Source organism: Rhinolophus hipposideros (assembly GCF_964194185.1).
Source record: "Rhinolophus hipposideros genome assembly, chromosome: 5".
Lineage (NCBI taxonomy): Eukaryota > Metazoa > Chordata > Mammalia > Chiroptera > Rhinolophidae > Rhinolophus > Rhinolophus hipposideros.
This window is the reverse complement of record NC_138051.1, coordinates 89478885-89505983: the sequence shown is the minus strand read 5'-3', so window position 1 is coordinate 89505983 and position 27099 is coordinate 89478885. Positions and strand designations below refer to the sequence as shown.

At 42.1% G+C, this 27099-nt stretch overlaps 1 protein-coding gene across 2 annotated transcripts in view; it reads left to right on the top strand.

Annotated features, from left to right (window-relative positions):
• Nucleotides 1-16846: 16846 nt before the first annotated feature.
• Nucleotides 16847-27099, top strand: part of KCNK10 (potassium two pore domain channel subfamily K member 10) — a 116996-nt gene continuing 106743 nt past the window's right edge. Inside the window, exon 1 of one of the 2 annotated variants that reach the window (XM_081048519.1) lies at nucleotides 16847-17306. In XM_081048519.1, the coding sequence (XP_080904645.1) occupies nucleotides 17264-17306 (43 nt within the window). In that variant the 5' untranslated portion in view covers nucleotides 16847-17263. Of the gene's footprint in view, nucleotides 17307-20685; nucleotides 20869-27099 lie in introns of those variants that run through there. The other variant, XM_081048518.1, reaches the window with a different exon arrangement.

The following is a 27099-nucleotide window of genomic DNA, read 5'->3' as shown; positions in this document are numbered from 1 at the left end:
TGAGCTTGGAGCTACTCAGCAAAACTCAGGCACACTGAGGCCAGTTGCCGCCCACCTGCGGCCTGTGGACTCTGATAGTTTTCCAAGAAAGAGTGCAATGAGGGTGCTTTGGCGCTCAGGAGGAAGTTCCTCCTGTGTTGCGGGAGTTGGGTGGGGCGGGGTCCCAGCAGTCAGCAGGGTGAAGACAGCGGAGCTCACCAGGCCAATCAGATTCAGATTTGGCCTTGTGGGGGCGGGCTCAACAAAGAAAAGATGATGCCCACCAGGCAGCGGCATGAGAGGACACAGGGTAAATAGCAGCTATCCTCCAGCCTTTGCTTCAAAGCCTCACACCTCAATCTGCTCCCTGTGTGCCTCTGACAGCCCCTGAGTCACCATCCCTCTGCTGGAGTCCAAGGTGAGTGCCTGTGAGTGAGTGAGTGTGTGCGAGCCGTTTAAGAGGATGTCTGTTTCCTGCAGCCTTCCGTCCCACCTAGATGGTCAGAATACCCATTATTTTTCACAGCCAGATATTGTGAGGGTTACTTTTCCTGGCACAGGTACTGCAGCCTGGGGAGTCTGGTGTGGGGCTAGGGTCCCTCACTCCGCTTGGGTGGGACCACCATGGTCAAGATATCCCTCCTGATTCTTAACCGCCACACAGAGGTTTGGGGCCAGCATGTTTCGTGTCTCCGCCCCTCCTACCAGTCTCAATGTGGATTGGTTATTATATCCTTAGTATAAAACCAGTTCAACAAGCCTGCAGATGGTTGATTCTTCTATAATTTAGGTTGATTGTCCTATAATTTAGTTGTAATTTTAATGTGTTCACAGAAGGAAGCAAACACAGTGTTTATCTACTCCACAATCTTGGATCCTCCATAGTTTATTTTGTGAAGTGTCTTTTCAGGGATTTGTCTTCTTTTCTCTTGGATGTCTATCTTATTGATTTGTAGGAGTTCTTTATATATGCTAGATAATGTCTTCATTTTCTTATGTACAATGTGATGTTAAGTGTTCAGATTTATGCTAGGTATGTGTTTTATGTTTTCAGATATTCTTTTTAGTACATAGCTTAGGCCACGGTATATTTCAGGTCTGGAAAGGTTCTAATGACATAGGTAGAAAAAGTAACCATATTCCAGAATTGAAGTACTGTCGTGCAGGGGACCCTGCTCGCTGCGCCATTTGTCGTGCAGGGCGTCTGGCGGGGTCTCAGCTCCCGCTCCCCACATAAGAACGCAGGACACGGTAAGGCCAAAAAGGAACATCCACGGAGCCATAGATAGGGGAGTCAAACCAATATATTCTTGCTGGCGGCTGGGCTAGAGACACAGGAAGCAGGATCTACATAATCTGCCTAACAGCAGTCCGTGCTTGCCAGCCACCATCTTCTTGCTAGCCCCCATTCTTTTTGCTAGCATAGCCACAGCCGTTATATTAGTGGCCAATGGCTTACGGGTTACAGCTGACGGCCTACTAGCCTCAGCTGCTGGCCATCTGATCACAGTTGATGGCCATTTACTACCCAAGCCAGCACCTTTCTATGTGAGGCCGAGAGCCTGGAAACTGTTTTTTGGGGCTTTGTCCCCACAAGTACTGCATACAATCAGCTACCATAAAATTCATTACCATTATTTAATGACATTTTACATTCACCATCTATTTTATATTTTTAGCTTTTTCATGTTGTTTGATTCAGTGCTTAAATTGAATACGAAGATAAGAAGGACAAAAAATATCAAAATGGGAGGGGATAATGATTGTCCATGATGTCTTTCATTTTGGGAAGTATCTATGGTGAAGTTCATAAAAAGATTAAAAATACTGGTTTAGGTTTTGGTTTTGCAATTTACTAGTGTTTTTTGGTCAAAATACACTTGACGTCATTGTATACTAGGGAGAAAATTTGCTATTTTTGGCTCTCCAGTATGCTACAGAACCCAGTACCTTTTTTGAGAGCCACGCTGATCACAGTTGGTCCCTATGTGTTGAATCCACCATCAGCTCCAGCAGAGAGTAGGTGCCACTGATTCAAACCTGGCCAATCGAGCATCAGATTCCTTCAGGCACAGTCACTGGTTCAAGAATGGCCATGTGACTGGTCAGAACCAATGACATAACGAGACCTGTTCTGAGAGGGAGAGGAAGCCTCTTTCCTGCTGGACTTGACTTTAGGAGGATGTGATATGAAACTGCTGAGACCACTTGCTACTTGAGAGGAGAGTCTGGTGACAACAGAGCCAGCCCAGAAGGAGTGAAGCTGAGATGTAGACAGAGAGAAATGGAATTGAAATGACATTTTGAACCCTTTAAACTAAGCCATGACTGAAGCTAATAATATCTGATCTTTTTAGTAATGTAAGCCAGTAAATGCCTTTCTTGTCTGCTTATGATGGGTTGGATTGGTTTTTCTGACACTATAGACCTATAGTGCCTTAGTTGATGCAAATATCTGGCCCAGATGGGGTTTTCAACATTACGTATGATAAACAAAGTAAGGTAATGAATGATATGGCTTTAAGCAAAACTTTTTCTCTGAAAGGAAAGTACTGTTTCAAACAATAGTTTTGAAATTTAGGTATCAGGGTTTTAAGTTTCTTAAGGTTTTGTGTATGGAGTTAAAAATTTATGATAGTGATAATGTTTGGCTAGGGTTCATTTAGTGGGAGTAGAAGGGAAAAGAGAAATGTGTGCCCCTGTCTATGGTAATGAAAAATCACTGTGCTTCATGAGATTGGTCTCTAGACACCTGTCCTAGACCCATTCTGTCAGAATTCCTTGGTAACCTTGTTACAAATACACATTTTGGGGCTCCACCCTTTGAAATCTGGATCACTAAATGTGGGATGATGCCTAGAATCTGTGTTTTTAAACAAACTCCAAAGTTGGGGAACCAGTGCTTTATAACAGGATTTTCCCCTAATCCTGGGACACTGATGCCTTCTGCACACCTCCTTCCAGGAATTCTGAACCAGGCGAGGGAAGAAACTGGGCAGGAGAGAAAACTTAGAGAAGGGAGAGAAGAGGTGCAGAATGGCCATTAGAGAAACACAACTGCTAAAAGACTGAAGATTGCTGGAGTGAGGTAGAGGGAGGGAAGAGAGAGTTTAAATAAATATCATTTTTAAGGAATCAGAGTTTTCTAGAAATAAAACCAAATTGATTTGGGAATGAGATGGTGCATGTGTATTCCTCTTCTCTCCCTGGATGCTTCAGTTACAAGGAAAATGAAGAGAAGAAGGTGGTCCCAGCTCTCTGTCCTGTGACATTGCTGAGTCCAATGTATGTCATTATATTTTATACACACTGGTCTTTGTATGGAACCACAAAAAAACACACATAAACTCCATTTTATATTTATCTGTAGATACCATTGGTGCATAAACAGCAATTACTAGTCTTCTTCAGGTTAAATTTTTCTAGTTCCTTCAATTCTATTACCATACACACCATATATACTAAAACATGAAGGGGTAACTTGAGGACACGTTGACTTCTAATACAGTTCTGTATATGAAAGACTCCAGGCTCAGTTATTAAATGATAGAACAGATACCCAATAAATAATTATTAAAATCACATACTTTATGAATCTGGCATGAGGAAGAAGATTTATCCCTTCCCTTACAGCCCCAAGAGTATTATATTACACTTGACCATCATCAGTTACATTTTAGAAGGGAGACGCACATAATCTGAACTAAGTTCTATTGGAATCCATGTAATAAAGAGCTGTGAATCTGGAGCTTAAGACTTGCATATTATATTGTATTGACATTGAAATATTATTTTCAAAAATTAAAATAAAGCTAGGTAAAACAAATTGTGGGCACTGTCTTTCTAGTTTTGCTATTTCATGTTCTGCTTTAAAATGTAAGCAAAACAAATTCTTTTCAGTATCAAAATAGAAAGATGCTTTTCTCTTAACCAAACTTAAGTCCTTTGGTTTCACCATTGACTTGAATCCCTTTTTTTGGTGCACAAATTGCCATTTACTGACCTTGTTGACCAAACCACAATAAGAAGTCTTAATATAACCACAAGATGTTCAAATTTTACTTCCTTATTTGCCAAGTGAGTGTATTTACTATTATGATTATTGTGGTTAATCTGCTTCTGGCTGCACACTATTCAGCAATCTAAATAGTTTAGCTATCTTATTTATCTTACAGTGGAAATAGCATGCACTTGCGATCTCACTTGGATCCTGCTATTAACCAGTTAAGTTACTCTGGCAAATTGCCAGCCCACCTGACCCTCTGTTTAACCAATGATGTTTATATAGACGTGAGTGGGTCTAGGATTCATTTATAGACAGTGGTTCCCAGGAGATACAGCCAAGGAAATAGTACACTTGTGGCTTCTGGCCAGAATCCCCAAATTGAGAAATAAAAGAATAATTAAAGTTCATGATTTTCTAATGACAGAAAATAAAACAAACAAGAAACCCCCCAATTTATTTGTCATATTTGGAGAATGCTAGGGAACCCACTGCTTATACATGAAGAGAAACAATTGGGCACCTATCCTGTCTTTCCTGTATGGACTTTACCTCAAGGTAATTATTTATGAAGGACAGTTTTTCTTTATTATAGTCGTTTCAGTTAATAAATGCAGAAAGAGGGGTAGAATTAGAATATTATCACTTTGCAAGACCAAATAATTACTCTAGGCAATGATCATAAATGCATATAAAACGATTAGGGGAAAAGCGAACAGGTAACTTTATAATGGGTGGTTCGGGTTGACAACACCTAAAACCACTGATCAATCTTATTATCACATGGAAGAGACCCAGACATTAATGTGATGCAATGTGAAGTACAAACTCCACCTATGAGGAGTTCTTGCCAAAACTGCTGAAGCTGAATCTGCTGGAGATCCAATTTCCAGGTTACAGGAAACATGGAGATAAGAACATATTGAAGACAGTCAGGGATGGATTAAAATCCAGGGAATTCTGCTGTGCCAATGATCTGACCTAGTTTCTTCAAAGAATAAATTAGAAGGAAAAACAAATGAAGGAGAGGGAACTCATAGATTAAGAGATTTAAGAGACATATGAGCCAAATACAGAACGCAGACCTTGTTTGGATCCTGTTTCAAACAAACCAAAAAAAAAAAAAAAAAAGATAAGCCATATTTGAGACAATTGGGGAAATTTGAATACTGACTAGGTATCTGATGTTATTAAGGATATTTTGTTAATTTTTAGGTGATCTATTGCATTTTGGTTACATTTAAAAAAAGGAATCATTATCACATATACACACACACACACACACATATATATATAATCCTGAAGTATTTTTAGATGGAACAATATGATGTTTAGGATTTGCTTCAAAATAATCCAGTGGCAGGGGTAGGTGGAAGGATGGAAACTAGATTTGCCTTGCGTTGATGATTGTTGAAACTGGGCTTTGGGAACACGAAAGTTCATTGTGTTACTACTCTCTCCGCTTTTGTGTGTGTTTGAAAATTTCCACAATTAAATGTTTTTAAAAACGGAATAGAGTGATAAACACTTTGTGATAATTAAACAGTACACGTATGGTTTATACAGGTTTTTGTATTTATGCCTTTATTAGTTTCTTGTAGCTGCTGTAACAAATCACCACCCACTGGGTGTATTAAGAGATATATTCTCTCACAGTGCTGGAGTCTAGAAGTCTGAGATCCATCAGCGCTGGGCTCCCTCCAGAAGCTCCAGGGAGACCATTCTTGGCCTTTTTCACTTCTGGTGGCTGCTGGTATTGATTCACTTATAGCTGCATCACTCCCTTCTTTGTCTCTGTGTCTCACTCTCTTCTCGTCTGTCTATAATCTCTCTCTACCTCACTCTATAAGGACACTTGTCATTGGATTTAGGGCCCACGCAGATGATCTTGGATAATCTCATCTTAAGACCCTTAATTTAAAGTATATCTAAATTACCCTTTTCCCGAATAAGGTAACAGTCACAGGTTCCAACGATTAGGACCAGCACATAGCTTGGGGTGGGGGTGCGGTTGGGGGGCAGGCTGCCTTTCAACCCACTACAGTGACATACTACAGTAAAAAGATTTGAAAACTACTATTTTAAAGGAGTAGTTTAGACTTTCTAATTATGATATAACAGAATAACTCAGAGTTATCCCTAATTTCAAATGTGTGAGATATCCTTGATTTCTTCTTTTCTACCTTAGCATGTAGGCAAGTTCTGTCATTTTTACTTCCAAAATTTAAATCAGATCTTTCTATTTCTTTCCATCTATATTCTCAGTGCCTTCATCTCATGTACCAAATTCCACAATGGTCTATGTACTGATCTTCCTGGCTTCTAATCTTGCCTTACTCCATACCATTCAACATGGAAGAGCTAGAGTAATTTAAAACAAAACAAAAAGTTCACGATTCTAATCATTGCTTCTTCCTTGCTCTGTCCGCAAGATGGTGGTCCATTGCTTCTAAAATAAAATCCAAACTCTTTACCATGACTTCAAGGCTGGGACTAATTCATTCCTCAGCTCTTTGACTACTCTTATTTGGGACCATCTCCTTGCTTGCCCACAACACTCTAGCCCTGTTGGCTTCCTTTTAGCATCTTAAATATGCCAAAACCAACTTCATCAAATGTAGATTCCCCCAAAGGAGAAACCAGGCAGTCATTATTGTTACTAGAATTCTATTGATAATTAGATAAATTGTTGTTTTTAAAATGGAAACAGTAATTTATGTTGAATACAGATACATTCAAAAACATGTAAACAAAATGTAAATACTCTTCCCTCACCTCCCAACCATCTTATCCTCTAGGATAATGACATTTTGGTTTATGAACTTTCAGAATGTATAAATATCATAAATATGTGATTATGTAGCTTGGTAACCTGCTTTTTTTTTTAACTAAACAATGAATTTAGAATCCATTTTCACATTATTGCAAGTATAGCTTGATCATTAATTTTTTAGGCTTTTGATGCACATTTCCAAATTGACCCATCAAAGACTTGAGCTAATTTGCATTTCCACCAGCAGTGCATGACTATGACCAGTCTCATCTCCCTACATCTCTGGGAATCTTTATAATCTTTACCAATCTGAGAGATGAAAAACAGCATCCCATTTTTGCTTCAATTTGCATTTCTTGGATGGTAGTGAAGTTGAACTTTTTTGCTTCTGATACTGCTCACCTGTAGTTCTTCATGATTGTGTAATGAAAAAGATTAGCCTACATTTCTAAAAGGAATAGCAAACCAGCTAAGGAAGACTTGTGTAAACCACTCAGCACACCATTACAGCAACCCCACGAACATGCCCTCTTGTAGAATTCCATCAATGCCTGGAAACTGTTCACTTTCATGTATCTGAGGACAGAATTTTGGCTTTATTTTCCTCATTAGGGAAGGCTTTATTTTCTTCTTGTAAGATATGAGGCATAGGAAATTGTCCACGATCAGTTTTAAAAGCTTGTTGCTTGTATTTTCTGGAAATACGTGTGGGGAAACAAACGAGAAATTATAGATTTAGAATCTAAGCTTCAGAATGTAACCCAACAATTTAGACTTGGCAACTGTCTGGGGTTTTGATCATCTTTAGGTTTCAATTTGGAGTTTAAGTGACATTATGCATCAGACCATTCAGTAATAATTTTTCCTGTTATATTAATTTTAGAAAGAAGTTCAGAGCAAAGTATTGTGAGACAGTACCTGATATTGGCATCCAGTCTCTACATTGCTTTTGAACAGGGTTGTTCATGCTGCTTCATCTGAAAAAACAAATGCCACCAAGTTATTTCAAGGTACCATGTCTGTCTGACACTACCCTATAGATTTCCAAATGTACCCCAAGTTTGCTTATGTGGTCATACCAGGGATTACAGCAAGAGTAATTTAACTGTCCAAGGTCCTGAAATCTTGTGTAATTTTATTCTATAATTTTGCATATTATTTTTGAATCCCGAGTGGCTTTCTATCATTCCATACTCCTTATGTTCTCTTCCTCACATGTTTATCTAAAGTTAGTATGTTTGAATGTGGCTCAATTGATTGAATAAACCAATTTTATATGTGATAGAGTGCTGTAAGTTTTTAAGAGCTACTTAAAAAAATAACCAAAATAAATACATGTGCTTATGGTTGTGATTGTGATACCAAGTATCTTCAAAACAAATGCAAAAACATAAACCAACAAGACCTAAGTCACAGATGAATAGAGACCTAATAGCAAATGGAAATTCTAAAGAAAGAGGTAAGCAGACCAGGTCATCAAGAATAAGAATAAATAATATGATAAACCTAAAAATTAGGAGTGCAATACTGAAAATGAAAAATATCCTTTAAGATGAAAGGGACATGATGAAACAATGTTTTGTTTTAATGTCATATATGGAGGGCCAAGTAACAAGACATGCCATTTCATGGGAAGCGATGATGACACTGGAAATACACACACTTTGCACTATTTTAGTCTTTATCAAAGTCAAAGGTCAGCTGTAATAAGATATGTGGCTCATGAACCATCTGTGATAGGAGGAGGAAAGTCAAACTAGAACAATGAAGGAAGTGTCAGCATTTATAAAGTGAGCACTCCATGTAGCTTTGTGAAATAGGCTCCATGGGAAGGGAAAAGTAAACTAGAAAAGATGGTTCCTGGCTGTCTTCCTTAAAGCAATGGGACAGACATATATAAAGAAAAGACCCAGAACTCAGAGTTTAACAACAGAAGCTCTGAAAGGCTAAGTGACTTGCTCCAAGTCACACAGTATATTAGTGACAGAGCTTGGACTAGAAATTGGTTGTTCCGATCTCTGTCATGGTTGTCTTCCCCCTCTATGACAGCTGTCACCTATGCGAACACCTAACATTCATATAAACATGAATGAATTAAAGTTAGATACAGAGGATTAGAGAAGTAGAACAATACAATGAAAGGATGGTACAGCGAATGGTGTGAGAAGTAAGTGTGCAATATGAGTCAACAAGGGAGCTATGTGTGGTTTGATAAAAGTTTTAAAGAGAAGAAAAATACTGATCAAGAGGCATGAAGAAGACAGAGGGAATGATAGGCCCACAGTCACCAAGGGGAGCCCCATAAACCGTAATCAAGTACAGGGGGCCAATCAGAGAACAGTTGGAGGAATGAGCTCAGTAAATAAAGGACAAGGGTGTCATAAATGCTTAATTAACCAAAATGCATCTGAAACAAGGATTTTCAGATTATGTAATTTTGCTTTGTTCACAACCTGCAACCTGAACCACGGTTGAAAATGTTTCTCAAATATGTTAGCCAGTCAGGATATTTCTGTTCCCATCCAAACTCTGTCACAGACCAGCTGTTTGTTCTCAAGAAAGTCACCTTACCTCTCAAGACCCCACCACCATATCTGTAAAACAAAGGGCCTCTCAACTTTGCATGAAAGAATCAGTTGGGGTTCTTGTTAAAAAAAATGAACCCCCAGTCCCACCTTACACCCACTGAAACAGGATCTCCAGAAGAAGCACTTGGACCATGGAATCTGCTTCTTGTCACCAGAAAAGTTTGGAAAGCTCTCATGACATGATCTCTAAAGTCGTTTCTACTGATAATTAAATCCAATGATTCAGGTTCCTCACTGGAGTAAGCTCAGAATTTCTAAACCAACAGATTCCCTGTTTGATGGACTGGGAATCACTGAAAATGTTACAAATATTGTAAGGATTTGTAGCTGTCCATCGAGAAAGGGAGGAAAAATGAAGAATAAACACACTAACCTCTTGTTATCCCCTTTTGAATATGAAATTTACTTGATGAACTCTTTGATGTCAGCTTTAAAAATTTTATTTGCCAGCAAAAATACTCTATATCCAATGTACCTGTACTACAACTAAAAGTCTTAGCATCAAAGACAGAAAATAATAGATGATGCTATTTCCTAGGGATAGAAAAAAGCAAAACATTACTGCAAATGTAGGAACTTCACGTCCTCCCAGTAACTTTCACATCAAATAGCAATTTACCCATTTGGTCAGAGGTAGAGTGTGGATTTTCCTCCCTAATATTTTAGAATATAATTTATTACCCATTATACATGGTTCAAAAGCAAAGGAGACATCACTGTACTCTCAAGTTCAAACTCAATGGATTTCATGAAAGAACAGGATCATGATCTGGCAGAGCTATGATAGTTTGATCTTCCAGTAACTAAGAAAAAAATAAGGAAAACCAGAGAAGCTGAAAATGTCCAGAAATGACAAACACAAACATAATTATATATTTGCTCTTTCACAACTAGTCTAAAATTAACTTGAATTTTTTTTCCCAAAAATTGACCTTGAATAATTGGAACTCATGATATACTCCCACTCATTGTATCCATCTATGTGTCTTATATAAAGGGCCAGAGCATACAGTTATGAAGTTTGGGCACTGCATACAGGTACTAGAGGGGATGAATGAAGACTAAAATCCATTCCACATCCTGGACACACTCCTGTGCTTCCTGATATGAGTATATCCTTCTCCACCCCTCTCTCCAACCCCAAAGATTATCTCTTGGCTTCAATAAAGGCACTGTCTGCAAGTCGAGCCAGGTGTGGTGCTCTTTCCACTGGAAATAGTGCTTTTCTTTAATTGCCGTATAAGCTTGCAGGGACCTTGCTTACATGGGCTAATCACCATATAGGATACAGTAGCCATCTAGTTTCGCAGTGAATCTATTTATAGACTAACAAATACAGTATTTGATCCATCTGAGATGTTGCTGGGGACAGATATAATATGGTGAGTTCTGATGAGCCAAGATTTTACTACGGTGCAATGGCTAGTGGGGCAATAATTAATGGTGGTTTTCTAAAAATTTGGGTTCTTTCTAACTGAAGGTTACAGTCACTTACAACTTTTTGGAACCCAAGGATATGATTCTTTGGAAACTTCTTGAAAAGTGGTGCCCCATATTTGGAAAGAAATGAAAAAGAATGATCTTCCATAAAAAAACACAGTAAGACTCCTGGAAATTGCATTTGTCAGTTTAACTTTGATTCCTGATGAAAAGAGTGGGACAGATCAGAAATTATTTTGAATGGATCAATATTTAAATGTGTGTCAGGAACATTAGATGGCTATTTAAAAGAGCATAGTATCAGAATCTAAATGTAGGAGCATTACATAAACTACAAAGAAATTTTCTTTCTATAATCAGCATTATTAATGGACCACTGATGGAGTAGAGCAGGCCCAGCAACATAATGTGGTCATGGAGAAGTGGATAAGACCTGGGAAAGTCAACACAATTTTAGCAAGACTGCTTATCTCGCTAAATACTTCATGGTGGCCACATATTTGGTGTGATTTGGTGTAATTTCAGGGACATTAACAAAGACTTTCCACCTCCCTCCCTGCTCACCTTTTCACCAATACTTTATTTGTTTGATGATGCCTCATGGTCTAAGATTCATATTCATTACTTTGGCTTAAAGGTTCACCAGCTTTGTAATACAACTACTTCTGAGATGGGAAAAACATTCATAGGGCATCATCAGTTCTTTTACAGAGCAGACTGATAGGGAAAACGATATAAGGGACCCCAGAAGGTGGGAAGATGCCAGTGAGATGGGAAAAGAGGAGAGACTATTTCAGCTGCAATTTTAAGTGGAACTGACTCTACCTCAGAGATCAAAATAACTTAGCTCTGCATAACGAATGGTAATTTGACTTACAGATGAGTGGGGGTCTGGTTTGATTTCTATGTCTATCCCTAATTAGCTGTGTTTACTGGAGAACTCACTAGCCAATCCAAGCTCCAATTTCCTTCTCAACAAATATTTAAGTGTCTGAATAGGCAGGCATTACTTTAAATGAAATCATGATGATAATAGTACCCACCTTCTAGAATTCTTATGAGAAATAAATGGGGTAATCTTAAAAAGTGCTTCCTTTGCACTTGGCACAGAGTAAGAAAAATCTTACAGAGGGAGTAAGCATAAGAATAATCCCTTAAATCTGTGAATCTGTACACAGTTTACAGAGCACTTTCACATCTATTATTTCCTTAAGCAACCCTGTGGGTAGAGCTAGCCAGATATTTAGTGTTCCATTTTATAGATGAAACTGAATGAAGCTTGGCACAATTCACTTGGTTGGTTGTAATTCCTGTTGAGGAAGATGGCTGGTTAAAATGTGGGTAAATTGGCCAAATACTTTGTACTTATAACTTATCCCTATTTTATAGATAGAGAAACTCAGTAAGGCTTAAAGAGATTTTGATTTTCTTTTCTGAAACTTGCAGAGAAAAAAGATGCTTTTAAGAAAAGTATGAGTTGGTCAAATGCTCGTACATATTGGTAAATGGTTAAAAAAAGTTACATGGCAGGAAGAAAAGCATGTTGGATGAGTCAATCTCCAATAGATAAAAGTTATTGTAAGGGTTTTATTGTTCTTTATCTTCACTTAGGTATTGAAAAATTAAAGAAGAAAGATGTAGATGGAAATAAGGAAAGATTTGACCTAATCAGATTTCCTTAAATTTTGGGAAAGCCTACCAATACAGTTTAGAATTTCTTTCACTAGACATATCTGGAAATCTGGGATGTGCATACAATTTGGAATCTAATTCAGAGGTGGAAATCTGAACCAGGAAGTATCTTGAAATGACTTTTTCAAAAATGGTTGTATGATTCAGCAGACATTTAGATGACTTAATGGTAGGAGAGCAAAGTCCTAACATTACATTTGGTCCAATAATTTTCAACTAAACAAATATTTGCCTTAAAAGCAACAAAAATGAAATGAATGTATTTTAAACATTCACATTGGATGCTGAGACTATGTCCCACCCTCCCTACTGAACTCACTTTTCCATTGGTCAGACTATCCCAAGCCTTTCATTGGCTGCCTCAAAGAAGAATCTGTTAATATAACAGGAGAGCAGGACCTTTAAAGGATTTCCAACTCTTTGCCGAGCTGAAAGATTCTGGTAATAAGACTTGCCCATAAATAAATAGATTGTTAAAAACATGCATGCCTTCTATAAGCCTTAAAATTTTGGTTGAAATTAAAACTTTCCTAGAATGACATGAAAATCAGAGCTCACTCATTATGGTGTGTAACCTTGCTGAATTCTTGTTTTTAAATTTACTAAAATACCATATGTGCCTATTATTTTGAAGTGTATGTATGAAAATGCTCATCCATCCCTGAAACATGGCCTTTTGGGGGATAAGAAACAAAGATAACTTCTTTGTAATCAAGAAATCAATCCCGTTTACAATTGTTTCAAAAACAATAAAATACCTAGAAATAAATTTAATCAAAGAAATAAAAGACCTGTACTCAGAAAATTAGAAGACACCAAAGAGAGAAATCAAAGAAGATACAAATAAATGGAAACACATACCATGTTCATGGATAGGAAGAATTAATATAGTTAAAATGTCAATGCTACCTAAGGCAATATATATTAGGTTGGTGCAAAATTAATTGCGGTTTAAAAGGTTAAAAATAATTGCAAAAATTGCAATTACTTTTGCACCAACCTAATAGATTCAACACAATTCCTATCAAACTACCAATGACGTTTTTCTCACAAACAGAACATATAACTCTAAAATTTATATGGAACCATAGAAGACCCCAAATAACCATGGCACTCTTGAAAAGTAAGAACAAAGTGGGAGGTATTACGCTACCTGACATCAAATCATACTACAGGTTATCAAAACAGCATGGTACTGGCATAAAAACAGACATATAGATCAATGGAACAGAATAGAGAGCCCAGAAATAAATCCATTCATACATGGTCATTTAATCTATGACAATGGAAGCAAGAATTTTCATTGGGGTAAAGATAGTCCATTTAATAAATGGTGCTGGGAAAACTGGACTGACATATGTAAAAAAAATGCAACTGGACCACCTTCTTACACCATATACAAGAACAAATTCAAAATGGATTAAACACTTAAATGTAAGACCAGAAACCATAAAACTCCTAGAAGAAAATATAGAGAGTAAACCTGCAGACATTACACTGAGTAATATTTTTACTGATATATCCCCTCAGGCAAGGTAAGTAAAAGGAAAAATAAATATACGGATTACATCAAACTTAAAAGTTTTTTCACAGCAAAGGAAGCCATTAATAAAACAAAAAGACAGCCTACTGAATGGGAGAAGATATTTGTCAATGATACATCTGATAAGGGGTTACTATCCAAAATTTATAAAACACTCTTTCAACTCAACACACAAAAAAACAAATAACCCAATTAAAAACTGGGCAGAGGACATGAAGAGACATTTCTCTAAAGAGGACATACAGATGGCCGGCAGACATGAAAAAATGCTCACCCTCACTAATCATTAGAGAAATGCAAATGAAAACCATGATGAGATACTACCTCACTCTGGTCAGAATGGCTATCTTCAATAAATCAACAAACAACAAGAGCTGGTGAGGATGTGGAGAAAAGGGATCCCTCGTGCACTGTTGGTGGGATTGCAGATTGGTGCAGCCACTATGGAAATCTATACAGAGGTATCTCAAAAAACTGGAAATGGATCCAGCAATTTCACTCTTGGGCATCTATCCACAGAAATTCAAGATGCTAATTTGAAAAAAATATATGCACCCCTATGGTTATTGCAGTGCTATTTACAATAGCCAAGACTTGTAAACAATTGAAATGCCCCTTGGTAGACGACTGGATTAAGAAACTGTGGTACATTTATACAATGGAGTATTATTTGGCTATAAAGAAGAATGAAATCTTACCATTTGCAATGATATGTATGGACCTAGAAAACATTAATGTAAGTGAAATAAGTCAATGAAAGAAAGTCAAATGCCATATGATCTCACTTATATATAGAATCTAAAGAACTGAATAAATGAGCAAAGTAAACAGAAATAGTCTCAGAGATATGGAGGAAAAACTGATGGGAGGGGGGTGGGGATGAGGGCGAAGGGGAAGAGATTAGACAGCATAAATTGGTAATTACAATATTGCCACGGGGATATGAAAGACAGTTTGGGGATTATAATCAATAATGTTGTAAAGATTGTGTAGGGTGTCAGATGGACACATGTCTTATTAGGGAGACCACTTCAGGGACAGTGTAGATGCCTGACCACTGCACTGTACACCTGAAGCTGAATAATATTGTATGTCAACTATAATTTAGTATACGTATAGTCACAGGATATGGAGTACAGCATAGGGAATAGAGTCAATGGAAGTAATAGATATATACGATGTCAGAGGGGCAATAGATTGGGGGAGGAGGGTTATCACATTGTGAGGGGTGAAATGTCTATTATATTGTTCTGTACACATGAAACTAATAATAAAACAAAATAAAAAGACAACTTCTTTGACTAAAGCTAGGACTAAATCTAGGGGTGAAGCTTGAAAGAGCAGAAATAAAGCTGCCTTCTATTTCATCGATACTAGCACTGAATTTATAGAAGGCGTTGAGTTATTTTAATGACTCGTGGTAGTCAGGAAATCGTTTTTTTACCTTCTTTGTCTCAACTGATCTTTAGCTGCATCATGACATTAAACATTAGAAAACAAATGAATTTGGACTCTTAAAAAATCAGTGTCGTTTTGAAAAAAGATGGAGGAGTTTTCTGGACTAAAATACACTAAAAATATTAATATGTAACAACAAGTGCAATCTTTCATCGGATCCTGGTTTTTACCAAACAATTATAACTTTTCTGTGTGTTTGAGGGGAAAACCAAAAAATTTCCAGCTCCATCTCTTAAGAAAATGACCTGGGACTATGTTTTCGTGATAACTCAAAGAAAGGGAATCATCTTAAAACTTGTTTTATAAGAGGCAGTATTACACTGACTCTGGGAAGTGTTCTAACACACAATGTGATATATAGATGATCTATTATAGAATTGTACACCTGAAATCTGTGTAACTTTACTAACAATTGTCACCCCAATAAACCTATTTTTTTAAAAAAAAGCAGGATTACAGCTCTGTATATTTTTGTAAAACGTTGGGCACAATACCTTACGGGAGCTTAAATAATTACTTTCTTAAGGGCTAACATTTAAAACAGAGAAACTTTCAAATGGAGAGGATGCAGTTCATGGTTATGAAACATGTTCGTCAGCCTGATGCTTTAATTACAATTTCCTTGGAGTTCATAGTATGTTGTCTTCACTAATCCTCAATCAGAGGTTTGAGTCACCGAAATAAATCTGCAGGATTTGGGCGCACAGAGTTTGTTACTGATCAGTATGCTATCTGACACTCTGCCCTATGGCTGCTGGTGTGCCTCCAGCTTTTCCAAGCCAAAAGCAGAGCCCAAGATTAGAGCAACATACATTTAAGGGTGTGTTTCTTGCAGGTGCTGGTTGGGACTTGAAGACAAACGGAGGAGTAATTAAATGCCGAGAACAAAGCGGCAACTTCACTGGGGAAAGAAAACCTTTCTGTTAGGAGAACTTTCAGTTAACTGACAGTTTCACCACTGAGTGAATACACAGGGTGTGAGTGGGGTATCTTCACAAAATGACGTGGTTGTTTAGAGAAGAGGACTTGGAAGTGTCTCGGAGGTGGGGGAGATCTCGGAAGATGAGGATTTCTTCTGGACCTCGATGGAACCAAAGGGAAACAACCCACGGCAGATGACAAATTCATCCCGATATTCGTGAATTGAAGTAGATTCTCATCAGATCTGTTCCCCCCCCTCCTTCAGTTTGCCCCACCAGCGCTAAGCGGGGTTCCCCAAGCTGCTTCATCGATTCCCTGTCCGGACACTCTCCTGCCGCACCCTGGAATCCGTGTTCAACTCTTTCCTGGTTGAGTCGTGCATTGCCAGCCACTCCAAGATCCCCCACGCCGCAAGCACCACCCCTCCACTCTCACACTGGTCCCGGGCTGCGGCGTGGGGAGGGTGTAAAGGAGCCAAGTCGCGGAAAACTTCCTCCCGGGAGATGGCTGGTGTCTTTGGGCTTCCCCAGCACTCCTGCACCGGGCCACACGTCTTTCACTAAAGTGGTGTCGCAACGATTGCAGGTCCTGAGCTGCAGAGACCCTGGCGACCCACAGCCAAGCCTCCCCCGCGAGATCCGCGCCCTTTCCCACGGAAGGCCCTGGGGACGCAGTGGCTGCCAGCCGGGGACTGCTGGAGGGGCTTGGCCAGTGCAGGGAGACTTTGCGCCACGATGCTTTGTTTTCCTGCCGCAGGAACCCGAGATGGTCTCTTTCTACCAGACTTAACCCTCCCGCAGCAATAGCCATGGAAGTGGCGGCGGCACAGAGGGAGAGGGAACCGCTAGAAGCGGCATCGTTTTTGGATGTTTTTTCTTTACGCAGACTACTTCTTCCCTCCTTCTCGGGGTAAGTGGAATCTAGTCTGTACTAACGAAGGCGTAGTATTGAAGCTGATGGAAGGGGATTACAGTAGCACAAAGGGTTAACGTGCTAAGTTGTTTCTCTTGGGATAAGGTCTCCCCCTCTTATAATCCTGCTCCCAAGCAGTCCACTCCAAATACTCCGCAGTTTACGAGTTGGACTCCATTTAGGCTAGTTAGAGGAGGAGGTGCTGGAATTAATAAATTAATTTGTGGCGGATACTCTTCTTTCCCCCCACCCCAAACTTGTCTTTGTCTACATTCAGAGGAGGGAGAATGAAAGTGGAGGTGAAAGAAAGCCCCAGAGGTTGTTGTTAGCGGTGGTTGTGGGGGAGAGGCACCTATGGATTAAATAGAGATGACCCTAAGGGCCAAGGACTCGTGCAAATCTTTCACCCCCACGAGGTCTCCAGACCTCTGATCCTGTTTCCTCACCCCAATAGACCCATCCCAAACCTCCAGCCTCCAAATAATCAGTCGTCCTGCTGAGGCTTTTCTGGGGGAAGGTTCTCCAGGTCTCTGTATAACTTCTAAGAAAAACTGCGCATTGTCTTGTACATGAAGGACGCTCAATAACCGTTTGTTGATTGGCAGAATGATGCACCCTAAGGCTTTATTTTTCACCTTTGGAATTTACCTTGGACAGTGAACAAGGTCCCTGATGTATACCCCAGCGCACCAGGTTACTCCAATTCATTTTGCAAAGGAGGGGCTGGAATCTTAGATAATATAGTATTTAGACCTTCATGATCCAAAAGAACCCATGGGACAGCTTCAGGGTTAGATTCATGGGTTCAGGGACCAGATGAGCTCACTTGGGTTTGAATCTGTGTTGTGACCTTGGGTGAGTTACTTCTCTGAGCTTTAAATGGGACCAGTTAGAGCTTCCTCAAAGGGAAGACGTAGGGAAGATGAATGGAGAGAAGGATGAAAAGGTGAGGGGGGCGTTTGATAAATGTCAGTCTTACCTCCTCATCTTCAGAGGATTCAGGAGAGGATATCTTTCTCTGTGGACACCTTTCTGACTTAGATGCAGGTAAAGACATAGTATTGCAGTAACTGGGCTGGAGCATGCCTGCCCATGAGCAGTTAAGGGGGACAAGGCAGAGTGAGGCTCTGGAAGCTTTTTCAGGGGCGTAGAAGCAGTACCCTTAGGGTTTTGGAACAGAATTTACATACATACTGGTGTCTCTGTTGACATGGCTGGAGAATCAGAAATTCCTTTTTTGTCTCATTTCCATGCCTCATCCATCCTCTCAGCCTTCTAGTAGAGGGAAGGAAGATGTGAAAAAGCAGCCCCAGAGAAGGTGGCTCTGAAGCCTCTGGAGGAACCAGAACCTGCCCAAAGGGCTGAGGTCTCAGGGCGCTGGCAGATTGGCACCAGTTTTGCCTGAACAGGGTGTGCGGAGAACTCCGGGCTATCGCCTGGCAGCCCATGGGGCCAGTGACAAAGCACTTACCAACCCTTTCCACAGATGACAGTGGACCTCGGCGAGTCTTGCCCTTGGACTCAGACACCTGGATGTGACAGTGGGGGGTAGATGATGAGAAAGAGGTTGCTGACACGGGACTCTTCACAAACCTCAAGGTGCCTTTGGGTGGCTTAAGGTTCAGAGAGCAACTCCCAGAGTAGAGGTTTAGTGACATAGCAGGCAGGCTCAGGAAAGAGCTGGGCAGTCACTTTCTCATTAATAAGTAAAGGCAATGCCAGTCTAACCAGTCCTCATGGCACTAGACAGTAGGTTCCATGAAGGCAAGGTCCATGCCTATCTTGTTCTTTGCCGAGTCACCAGCACCTAGCACAGTGATGACACAGGAGTTTAAGATCTATCTAAACGGACAGTGAATGGACAGGAACTTAAACTACTTCCTCTTCAACTGCTTTATTGCAATTCATGCCTTCATTTAGCAAGTATTTCTTGATCATCTACTATGTGCGAGGCTCTGTTGCTAGGCATCTGAAGTACTTCATACGCATTTTTCATGTTGGTACTTCCAGGGGCCCATTCAAGATCATCTCAAGAACCCACCAGGTTCTTCTGGAGACTGAGGTCCCACCGCGAGCCCTTCCGCAGCTCCAGGCAGGGGCAATGAGAGTGGGGCTAGGGGGATGCGCCAGGTTTAGCCTCTTTCCGGGAACAGGTCTGGAGGCCCTTGGTACCGGTACCTGGTGGGCCCTCGGACTCCTGGGGCCACCGCTTCCCGGAGCCGCCAGGTCTTGGCAACTCGCTTCCCTTTGGGGCCACCGCGCCTCTCCCCAAGCCCCTTCCCGGCCTCTGAACAGCGGTTCCAGCTGGGCTCCAGGTAGTTGGGGAAGGGACGAGGCTGCACCTGGGGAGCGACCTTCCCGGGGTGGAAAGAGAGCGGCGGATGCCGATTGGTCCCAGAACAAAAGGCTCATGGCCGGCATCAGCCTCCTCTGAGTGCGCTGGGAACAAGGGTTGGGGCGCAGGCGGGAGGACCAGGAGCGAGAGGGTACTGGAGGGAAACAATGAAGTGAGAAAAGAATGGGGGGTGCGCCTAGGGTGGGAGCAGTGACAAGAGGTGGGCGGCGGGGCCGCCGGGGCTCCTGTTCGCCTCCTGCAGCGCCTTCCAGGCAGCCAAGCGTGTCTCCGGCGGCAACTCCGCCGAGCGCACCGCGGCAGCCTCCACGCCCGTGCGCCCGCCCGCCAGCCTGGCTGCGCCAGTAAGTAGCGGCGTGCCTGCCGCCGGGTCCCGGCTCCACCGCGGCTGGCCGTGGTCGGGTCGGGAGTCCGCAGCCGGCCACTGCCTCGGGCCGGGCGCCAGGTGCCGCGCGCGCCAGCCCGGCTGGGCTCCTCCACCCGCGGCGCTCTCTCCCCGAGTGGCGCGGCTTCCGCGGGGCAAAGCGGGGAGGGTCGCGCTCGCGGCGCGCTCCCCGAGTGCCGCGCCACCTCTGCATCCAATGGCTTTCAGGGGGTGGAGAGCGGGGGGCGTCGCCCGCGGGCGAGGAGCCACCGACCGGGTGGGGCGTGTTTGCTCCGCGCTGCCGAGCCAGGCTGACGTGCCCGCCTGAGCGCGCGCCCGGGCGAGTGTGTGTGAGTGTGTTCGTGCGTGTGTGCGCACACGCCTTCGGGGGCTGGAGTGACACTGCAGTGGGCTTCTCCCTCGCACCCGCCCTCGGCCCTCAGCCTGCTCTGGCCCCCACCTGCCGGCACCGCGTTTGGGAAGCAGCTTGGCTCTTTAATTTTCCCAAGACTCCTTCTCCATCCACCCCTCGCCAATCTCACTTTTCCTTTTAACCAGGGGGCTGCTTCCAACCACCCCTCAACCGGTGCAGATACCCAAGCCGTCTCCAGTTCTCTCCTAAGCCAACATTTTCCACTTGTCTTTCTCTGGGGTTCCTCCACGAGCCAGTCCAAGGCTCCCCATCCTTGGAAATTGTTTTGTTGGACTGCTGTACCGAGGCGTGTAAAGCTCGAGGACTTTATTATTATTTTGATTCTTTTCATTTCCTCCCCACCTGGGCAACGGAGCAATGAAATTTCCAATCGAGACTCCAAGAAAACAGGTGAACTGGGATCCTAAAGGTGGGTATTTCCTACTTTCGGCCGCCCTGTCTCTGTACCCATCTCCTGCGTGTGCGCGCTTCCGTGAATGGAAACACTCTTGCTCCTGGCCCCGTGTGTCCTGTGGCAGGAAAATGCGCCTGGGAACTGCAGCGCGGGTGGGAGGAGGGCGGAGGCAGCGTGGGTTCCAAACCCAGAGAGTGCCTGTCATGATCGTATAATCATTGGTCCCTCAAGGATTGTTTCAAAATGTAAAGATACACGAAACAGGCTGTTTGGCTTGAATTGCACCAAGTGTCGGTATTTGCTTTTGACTTTGTGTGGGAGAGTGTGTGTGTGTGTGTGTGTGTGTGTGTGTGTGTGTCCTTTGTTTCTGGTGATCTTTGTCTGTCTGGCAGATGGGTGGGGTGCCTCCCCCGGACCTGGGGCTGCAGCTGCCTGCCCAGAGTGTCCTCAATGGGAAAGGTTTCCTGGCAGCAAGTGGGGCTCTTATCTGCAGCAACACTCCCTGGAGGTGGCCCTCTCCTAGGGCATGCGGAATAATGGAGCCCACAGGGCTCAACCTTATTACCAAACCAGGCAGCTTGTTTGGCTCCGAAGGAGTAGAAGGGGGAGGGGAGAGTAGTTTGTGAGAAGGGTGGGGCTGGAAAGGGCTGGGGAGGGGACACTCAGGATGCCCACCTAAGCAGTAGTGTCATTTACAAGCTCTTAAGAATATTGGATAGTGTTCCCTCTGCGCAAAAGGGAGCAGCTAAGACAGATATGTGTGTGCCTTGCTTGGGCCACGTGTCTGTAGTTAGCATACAGATGTTAAGGGTTCCTCTGAGATCAGTATGGGAGCAGAATAAGTTGACAGCTAGTATCCTGTTTTGACAAGAAATGCTCTTTAGCATTTCTCTTATCGCATCTGAAGGCTGAGTCCAGCTAGAACGCGCCTCTGTGTGCATTGGGTTTGAATTTTTTTGTTTTGATTGGGGGTCTTTTGATTTTTAGCATCAATGGGTGTTACTGTAGATGCTACTTGCATTATTTTTCATGTGTGTGTGTGTGTGTGTGTGTGTGTGTGTGTCTGTGTTTAGTGTTCTTTACAAGTGAATTTTTTCTTTTCTCTAGACTGGAAAAGGGGAAAACCACTCATTTATTAAGTAAATTGTCTTATGAATCGACTGGCTATTGAAGAGAGAGTGAAGAGATATTGCCTATTTTCAACACTGAGGCTGTTACACCTTAAATACAACCCATATCTTCTCCTTTGTCTCTAGGTCTCTGGATATGTGGAAGTGTGTCTGCTACTTTTTTAATCCCTGCAAAACATATTTATTGAATACCTACTATGTAGTACCAACCACTGTCTCAGGTACTGGAGATCCAGTCAGAATAGCACAGACAAAAGCTCTGCCGTCTTGGAGTTTATAGTGAGGGGGACAGACCTAAATCAATCATTGCACAGAAGAGTGCATACAGGGCTTTGAGAAAGTGTCTGATAGACAAGATTGACAAGGATCCAGGAGGTGGGAGGTCAGAGAAGGCAGTCAGACATTTGTGCTGGGAGATGTGGAGGATACGTAAGGATTAACTGGCTAATGAGGAGGTGAACTGTTGCAGAAGAGGGAACAGCAAGTGCAAAGGCTCTGAGGCAGAAGGTGTGTATTTGAGGAATTGAAAGGAAGTTTGCATGGCTGGAGCAGAGAGCAAGGGAGCATGTGTGGAGACCTAAAGGGTCAGACCTCAGAGCCTCCTGTTGTTGCAGGTAGGGTGGGATTGTGGGGTGTGGGAGGAGTATCGTTTGTGTCTTACGTCACTGAAGGGTTTCAAGCTGAGCAGTGACATGATCTGAACTAAGTTTTACAACAAGTGCTGCGTGGCTGTTGTGGATGTGAGGGACGAAATGCCACGGTGGCATGGCCGAGGAGTGAAGAAGTGGATGGAGGGGGGAGCTCTGGAGGACACAAAATCTACAGGCTTTTAGTGAAGAACCTGTAAAAGTGGAGGAATTGGAATGACTGAGCCAGCGGCTAGGGCAGGAGCAGTCTTGAGGGGAAAGCTGGTCAGTGCAGTCTAGGACTCGCTGAGAGGGAGGTGTCCCTGTGTCAACCAAGAGGTGTGTCAGGTGGTCAGTTGTCTGGTGTCTGATAGAAGAGATATCAAGGCACGCTGATAGGGAAGGCTGTGGGGCTGACGTCGTGAAGCTTGCCTTGGCTTTTGTAATACATTTCCATATGATCGTCATTCTGTGTATTTATGGCACAGTATTAAGCACAAATGAATCCCACATGTCACACTGACACAGTGAAGAAGCATGCAAGTAGCATTTCCAGTCATAGCCGCTGGGGCTAAAAATGAAAAGACCCTAATAAAAATAACAACCTTTAATGAGCAATTATTGCATGCCAGGTGTTTTATGTACATTATTTCATACACTCATTCTCATAATACTTATCTGATGGTATAAGTGTTACTGTCCCCTGTGACACTATTGCCATCAGGGTACCATTGAGCTGCTTTCCAGTAAGGTGCTCTGACTTCATGCACAGTTGTTCCTGAAGGACAGGGTGACCATAGTCTTCCCTAGCCAGGGAGTGAAGGCAGGAGGAGAGTGGGGAGAGAGGGTGGCATTTTTCACACTCGTGTACAAGCATGTGCCCGGCACTGCATAGTGCTTTACAGACATTAAATAAATAAGCTATTAATTAAATAGTATTACTTAATTAGAAGATTAATTTATTTAATCTTTGTTTAATCTTAGGAGGAAGATACTGTCCTAATTTTATAGTTGAGGGAATTGAGGAACAGAGGGGTTGAATAACTTGCTCGAGGTTATACAGATAGTAGATGGTGGGGTTAGACTAGAATATGGGCCCTTAAACACTCTTCAAGTGTAATTCTTCAGTTACTGAGCTCTCTGGCTCTTGCCTTGTGAAGCTCCCAGAGCTCGGACTGGAGAAGCTTGTTCGGAGGAGAAAGAGAAGAGAGGAGGAGGAGAAGAGATGGGAAGAGGAGGAAGGTAGAGAGGAAGAGGATGGGGAGGAGGTGGGAGAGGAGTAAGGCAGTGAATCAGCCTTTCCCACAATTCCTCTATGGCTGGATAGTGTCTCTGCTTCTTCCTCTGGTGGGCCAGTCACTGGCCACCGGACAGACTTTGGGTCTGTTCTTTGAAGGTTAGCGTTAACACAGATTGAGTATGTTTAGCAGGGCAAAAGGGATAAAGGGGCACCTAGCATTATACCAGAAAGGTCAGGGGACAGTTCCTACTAAATGGACTATAGGATTTGGGTATTGACAGACTTGAACCTTCAGGTGGAGGCTTTATAGATTGTGGAAAGGAGCTGTAATTATGATGTTTTGCTTACAGCCCCATTACCTGACAATTTAATAGCGCAAAATGAAGGTGGATTGAGAATAGATTGGTTTTGATTGCACTTGGGTAAATTATGCAAAACACTGTCAAGAGGTTTAGGTGTAAAAATAAGACCCAAAGGTAAAATGATTATTCTCTGGTGAGCTCTGGCCTTCCTCCATATTTGTAAAGCTAAGCCTTTAATAAATAGTTACTGTTTGCTTAGTACCTACACAAAAGTAGATTGGCGTGAAGTCTTGTCTTCCATAACAGAACTCGTATGTGTTCTAAATCACTGGGATATCTTGTTGATTTTCTGCTGAAAACTGGGATTGGCTTGCTGCTTTTTATGTATGTTAAGGGCTTTTAAAAACCAATACGATTAGCAAACAGTAGCCTTAATTTGAGGCAAGCAGATCAATATGGCATGAAAGCTCTGGATTTGGGAGCAAATGAATTAGTTTCTAGAATGAGCTGTAGCAATAATTAGCTGTGTGACTTTGGGCTGCTCACTTAGCCTCTCTGGGCTTCACTTTCCTCCCATGTGCAAGGGGCCACTGACATGGCCTCTTTGACCCTATCTCTAACTTCCCTTTTTGATCTGACCTTTGGGCCACTTGGCTTCCTTTTGTTCCTCAAATCGAGCATACTTGTTCCTGTCTCAGGGCTTTTGTAGTGTTCTTTCCATAGGTGATAGTGCATGTTCACATGGCTGACTCCTTTCCATTCTTTGAATCTCAGCTTGAATGTCAGCTCATTAGTGAAGGATGCCCCTGTCCCATCTGAAGACCTCTCCTCTCCTTCCCTAGCCCTGTCACTTTCTAGCACTTGTCATGATCCGAAATCATCTTACTTACTCATGTGTCACACTCGATGGCAGCCTTCCTTGTTAGCATGTGAACTCGATGAGCAGGAACTTTCCCTGCTGTGTTCACTGTCATAACCCCTGTGCCCAGGAAAGCGCCTGGCACAGAGTAGTCACTCGATAACCTTTTGCTGAATCAATGGATAGATGTGGGATGGATTGGAGAGGATCTCTAAGACTTCATGCATGAAGGAAATTCCAGGCCTCTTCTTCTAAGCTGCAATGGCAAAGTACAAGTAGGAAGGGAAGAATATCTCTAAGTAATGGGGTATCAGAAAGGACACCAAAATTCCCACTTCCTTGTAGGCTCCCTGTTCTCTAAAGCCTCCCGCAGGCTGTTTTTCTTCTGTTTTCCTGTTCGCCAGGAGTGAGGTGAGGGCTGGTAGGTGAGCTAACAAAGATATGGGTGGTGTCCAATCAGTAATTTGGTTCATATTGGCCATTGGTGTGTAGCTCTTTTTAGATACTTAAATCTACTTAAGAAAGAAGCAAAATTCCGAGCTGGAGCTGGATTTTTTTTTTAACTTCATTTTTAGTGCATGCTGTAATGCAAAGTTCAGAGTGGCCTATGTTGCACGTGGTAGCATCTTTCAGTTTACAGAATGCTTTTGACAAATTATATCACTTGTTCTTCAAACAGCCCCATTTTTGTCAGTATTGGAGTTTTAGATTTACTGATGGGAGTAGAAAGGGTAAATTACTTCTTTGGGGGCCCAAGGCTGCAAATAGGCAGAACTGGGGCCAACTCAGGTCTTTTGATGCTTACATCCAGGGCAATTTCTCTTAAGCTTTCCTCTTTTCCACGCTCTTTGTTCCTTCCACACTCTACCATTCCTTGTTTTCCAAAAGTGTACTTAGAGGTTTCTCTGAGAGATTTAGAGAAAAAACACTCTTGGTTGATCATTGAGTCCTTAGTCGATGGCCGTTTTCTGCAGGTTGTACTTGCACTGGCCACACTTCATCCCAGGAATTCAGTTGACTTTTGGATCCCACCTCTCTCCTGGCTAAAAAGAGATTTCGGTCTCTTGTGAATGTGAGCCATGCTCAGCTTGCAAGGTTGCTTGACCACTATCTTTATTAATGTGTTTCCAAACTCATTGGTATAGCTTAGATTTTCTGCAAAGAAAATAATCTATTTTGATTTAATATCCAACTTTCAGAAGATCAGCTTTCCAAATGGGATTAATAATGTGCCCACATCACCACAATTATCCTAGAAAGTGAAGAGGAAAGCCGTTCCAAAAATGGTCTGAGCCAAGATTTGGTTCAGGCTTCTTTTCCAGCAGTGTCGAAGGAAACTTTAGCACCCTTTTGCCAATCTCAATGATTGCTAGATAGAATTAAGACTGGGCAGGAAGACTTGGTTATTCCCTCCTGTTTCCAAAACATCTGTGCTTTGGCTCTGTATTGGTCAACTCAGACTTTTATAACAAAATACCGTAGACTGGGGGTCTTAAACAATAGAAATTTCTTTTCTCACAGTTCTGGAGACTGGAAATTCAAGATCAAAGGTTCAGAGGGTTGATGTCTGACGAGGACTCTCTTCTTGGGTTACAGATGGCTGCCTCCCTCCCTCTTCTTAAAGGTCACCAGCCCTATTCATTAGAGCTCCACCCTCATGAGCTCTTTTAGCCTTATTTACCACCAAAAAGCCCTATTTTTGACACGGTCAAATTGGAGTTTAATGTTTCAATATATGAGTTTGGGGGGACATAATCCAGTCCATAGCAGTCTCTATATGAGCATCATCTGAAATCAGATGCATTTACAAAATAGAATCCACATGTTGTTCCACATTGGGAAACTTCAACCACAATTGAGGTACGGTGCAAAGTGTATCTAATATAGGCATAGAGCTAGGGGCCCACTGTTGGCAAGAAAAATGTTTTCTTTGTTTGTTTTTTGTTTAAAGATTTTATTGGAGAAGGGGAACAGGACTTTATTGGGGGAACAGTGTGTACTTCCCGGACTTTTTTCCAAGTCAAGTTGTTGTCCATTCAATCTTAGTTGTGGAGGGTCCTGTTCAGCTTCAAGTTGTTCTACTTTCAGT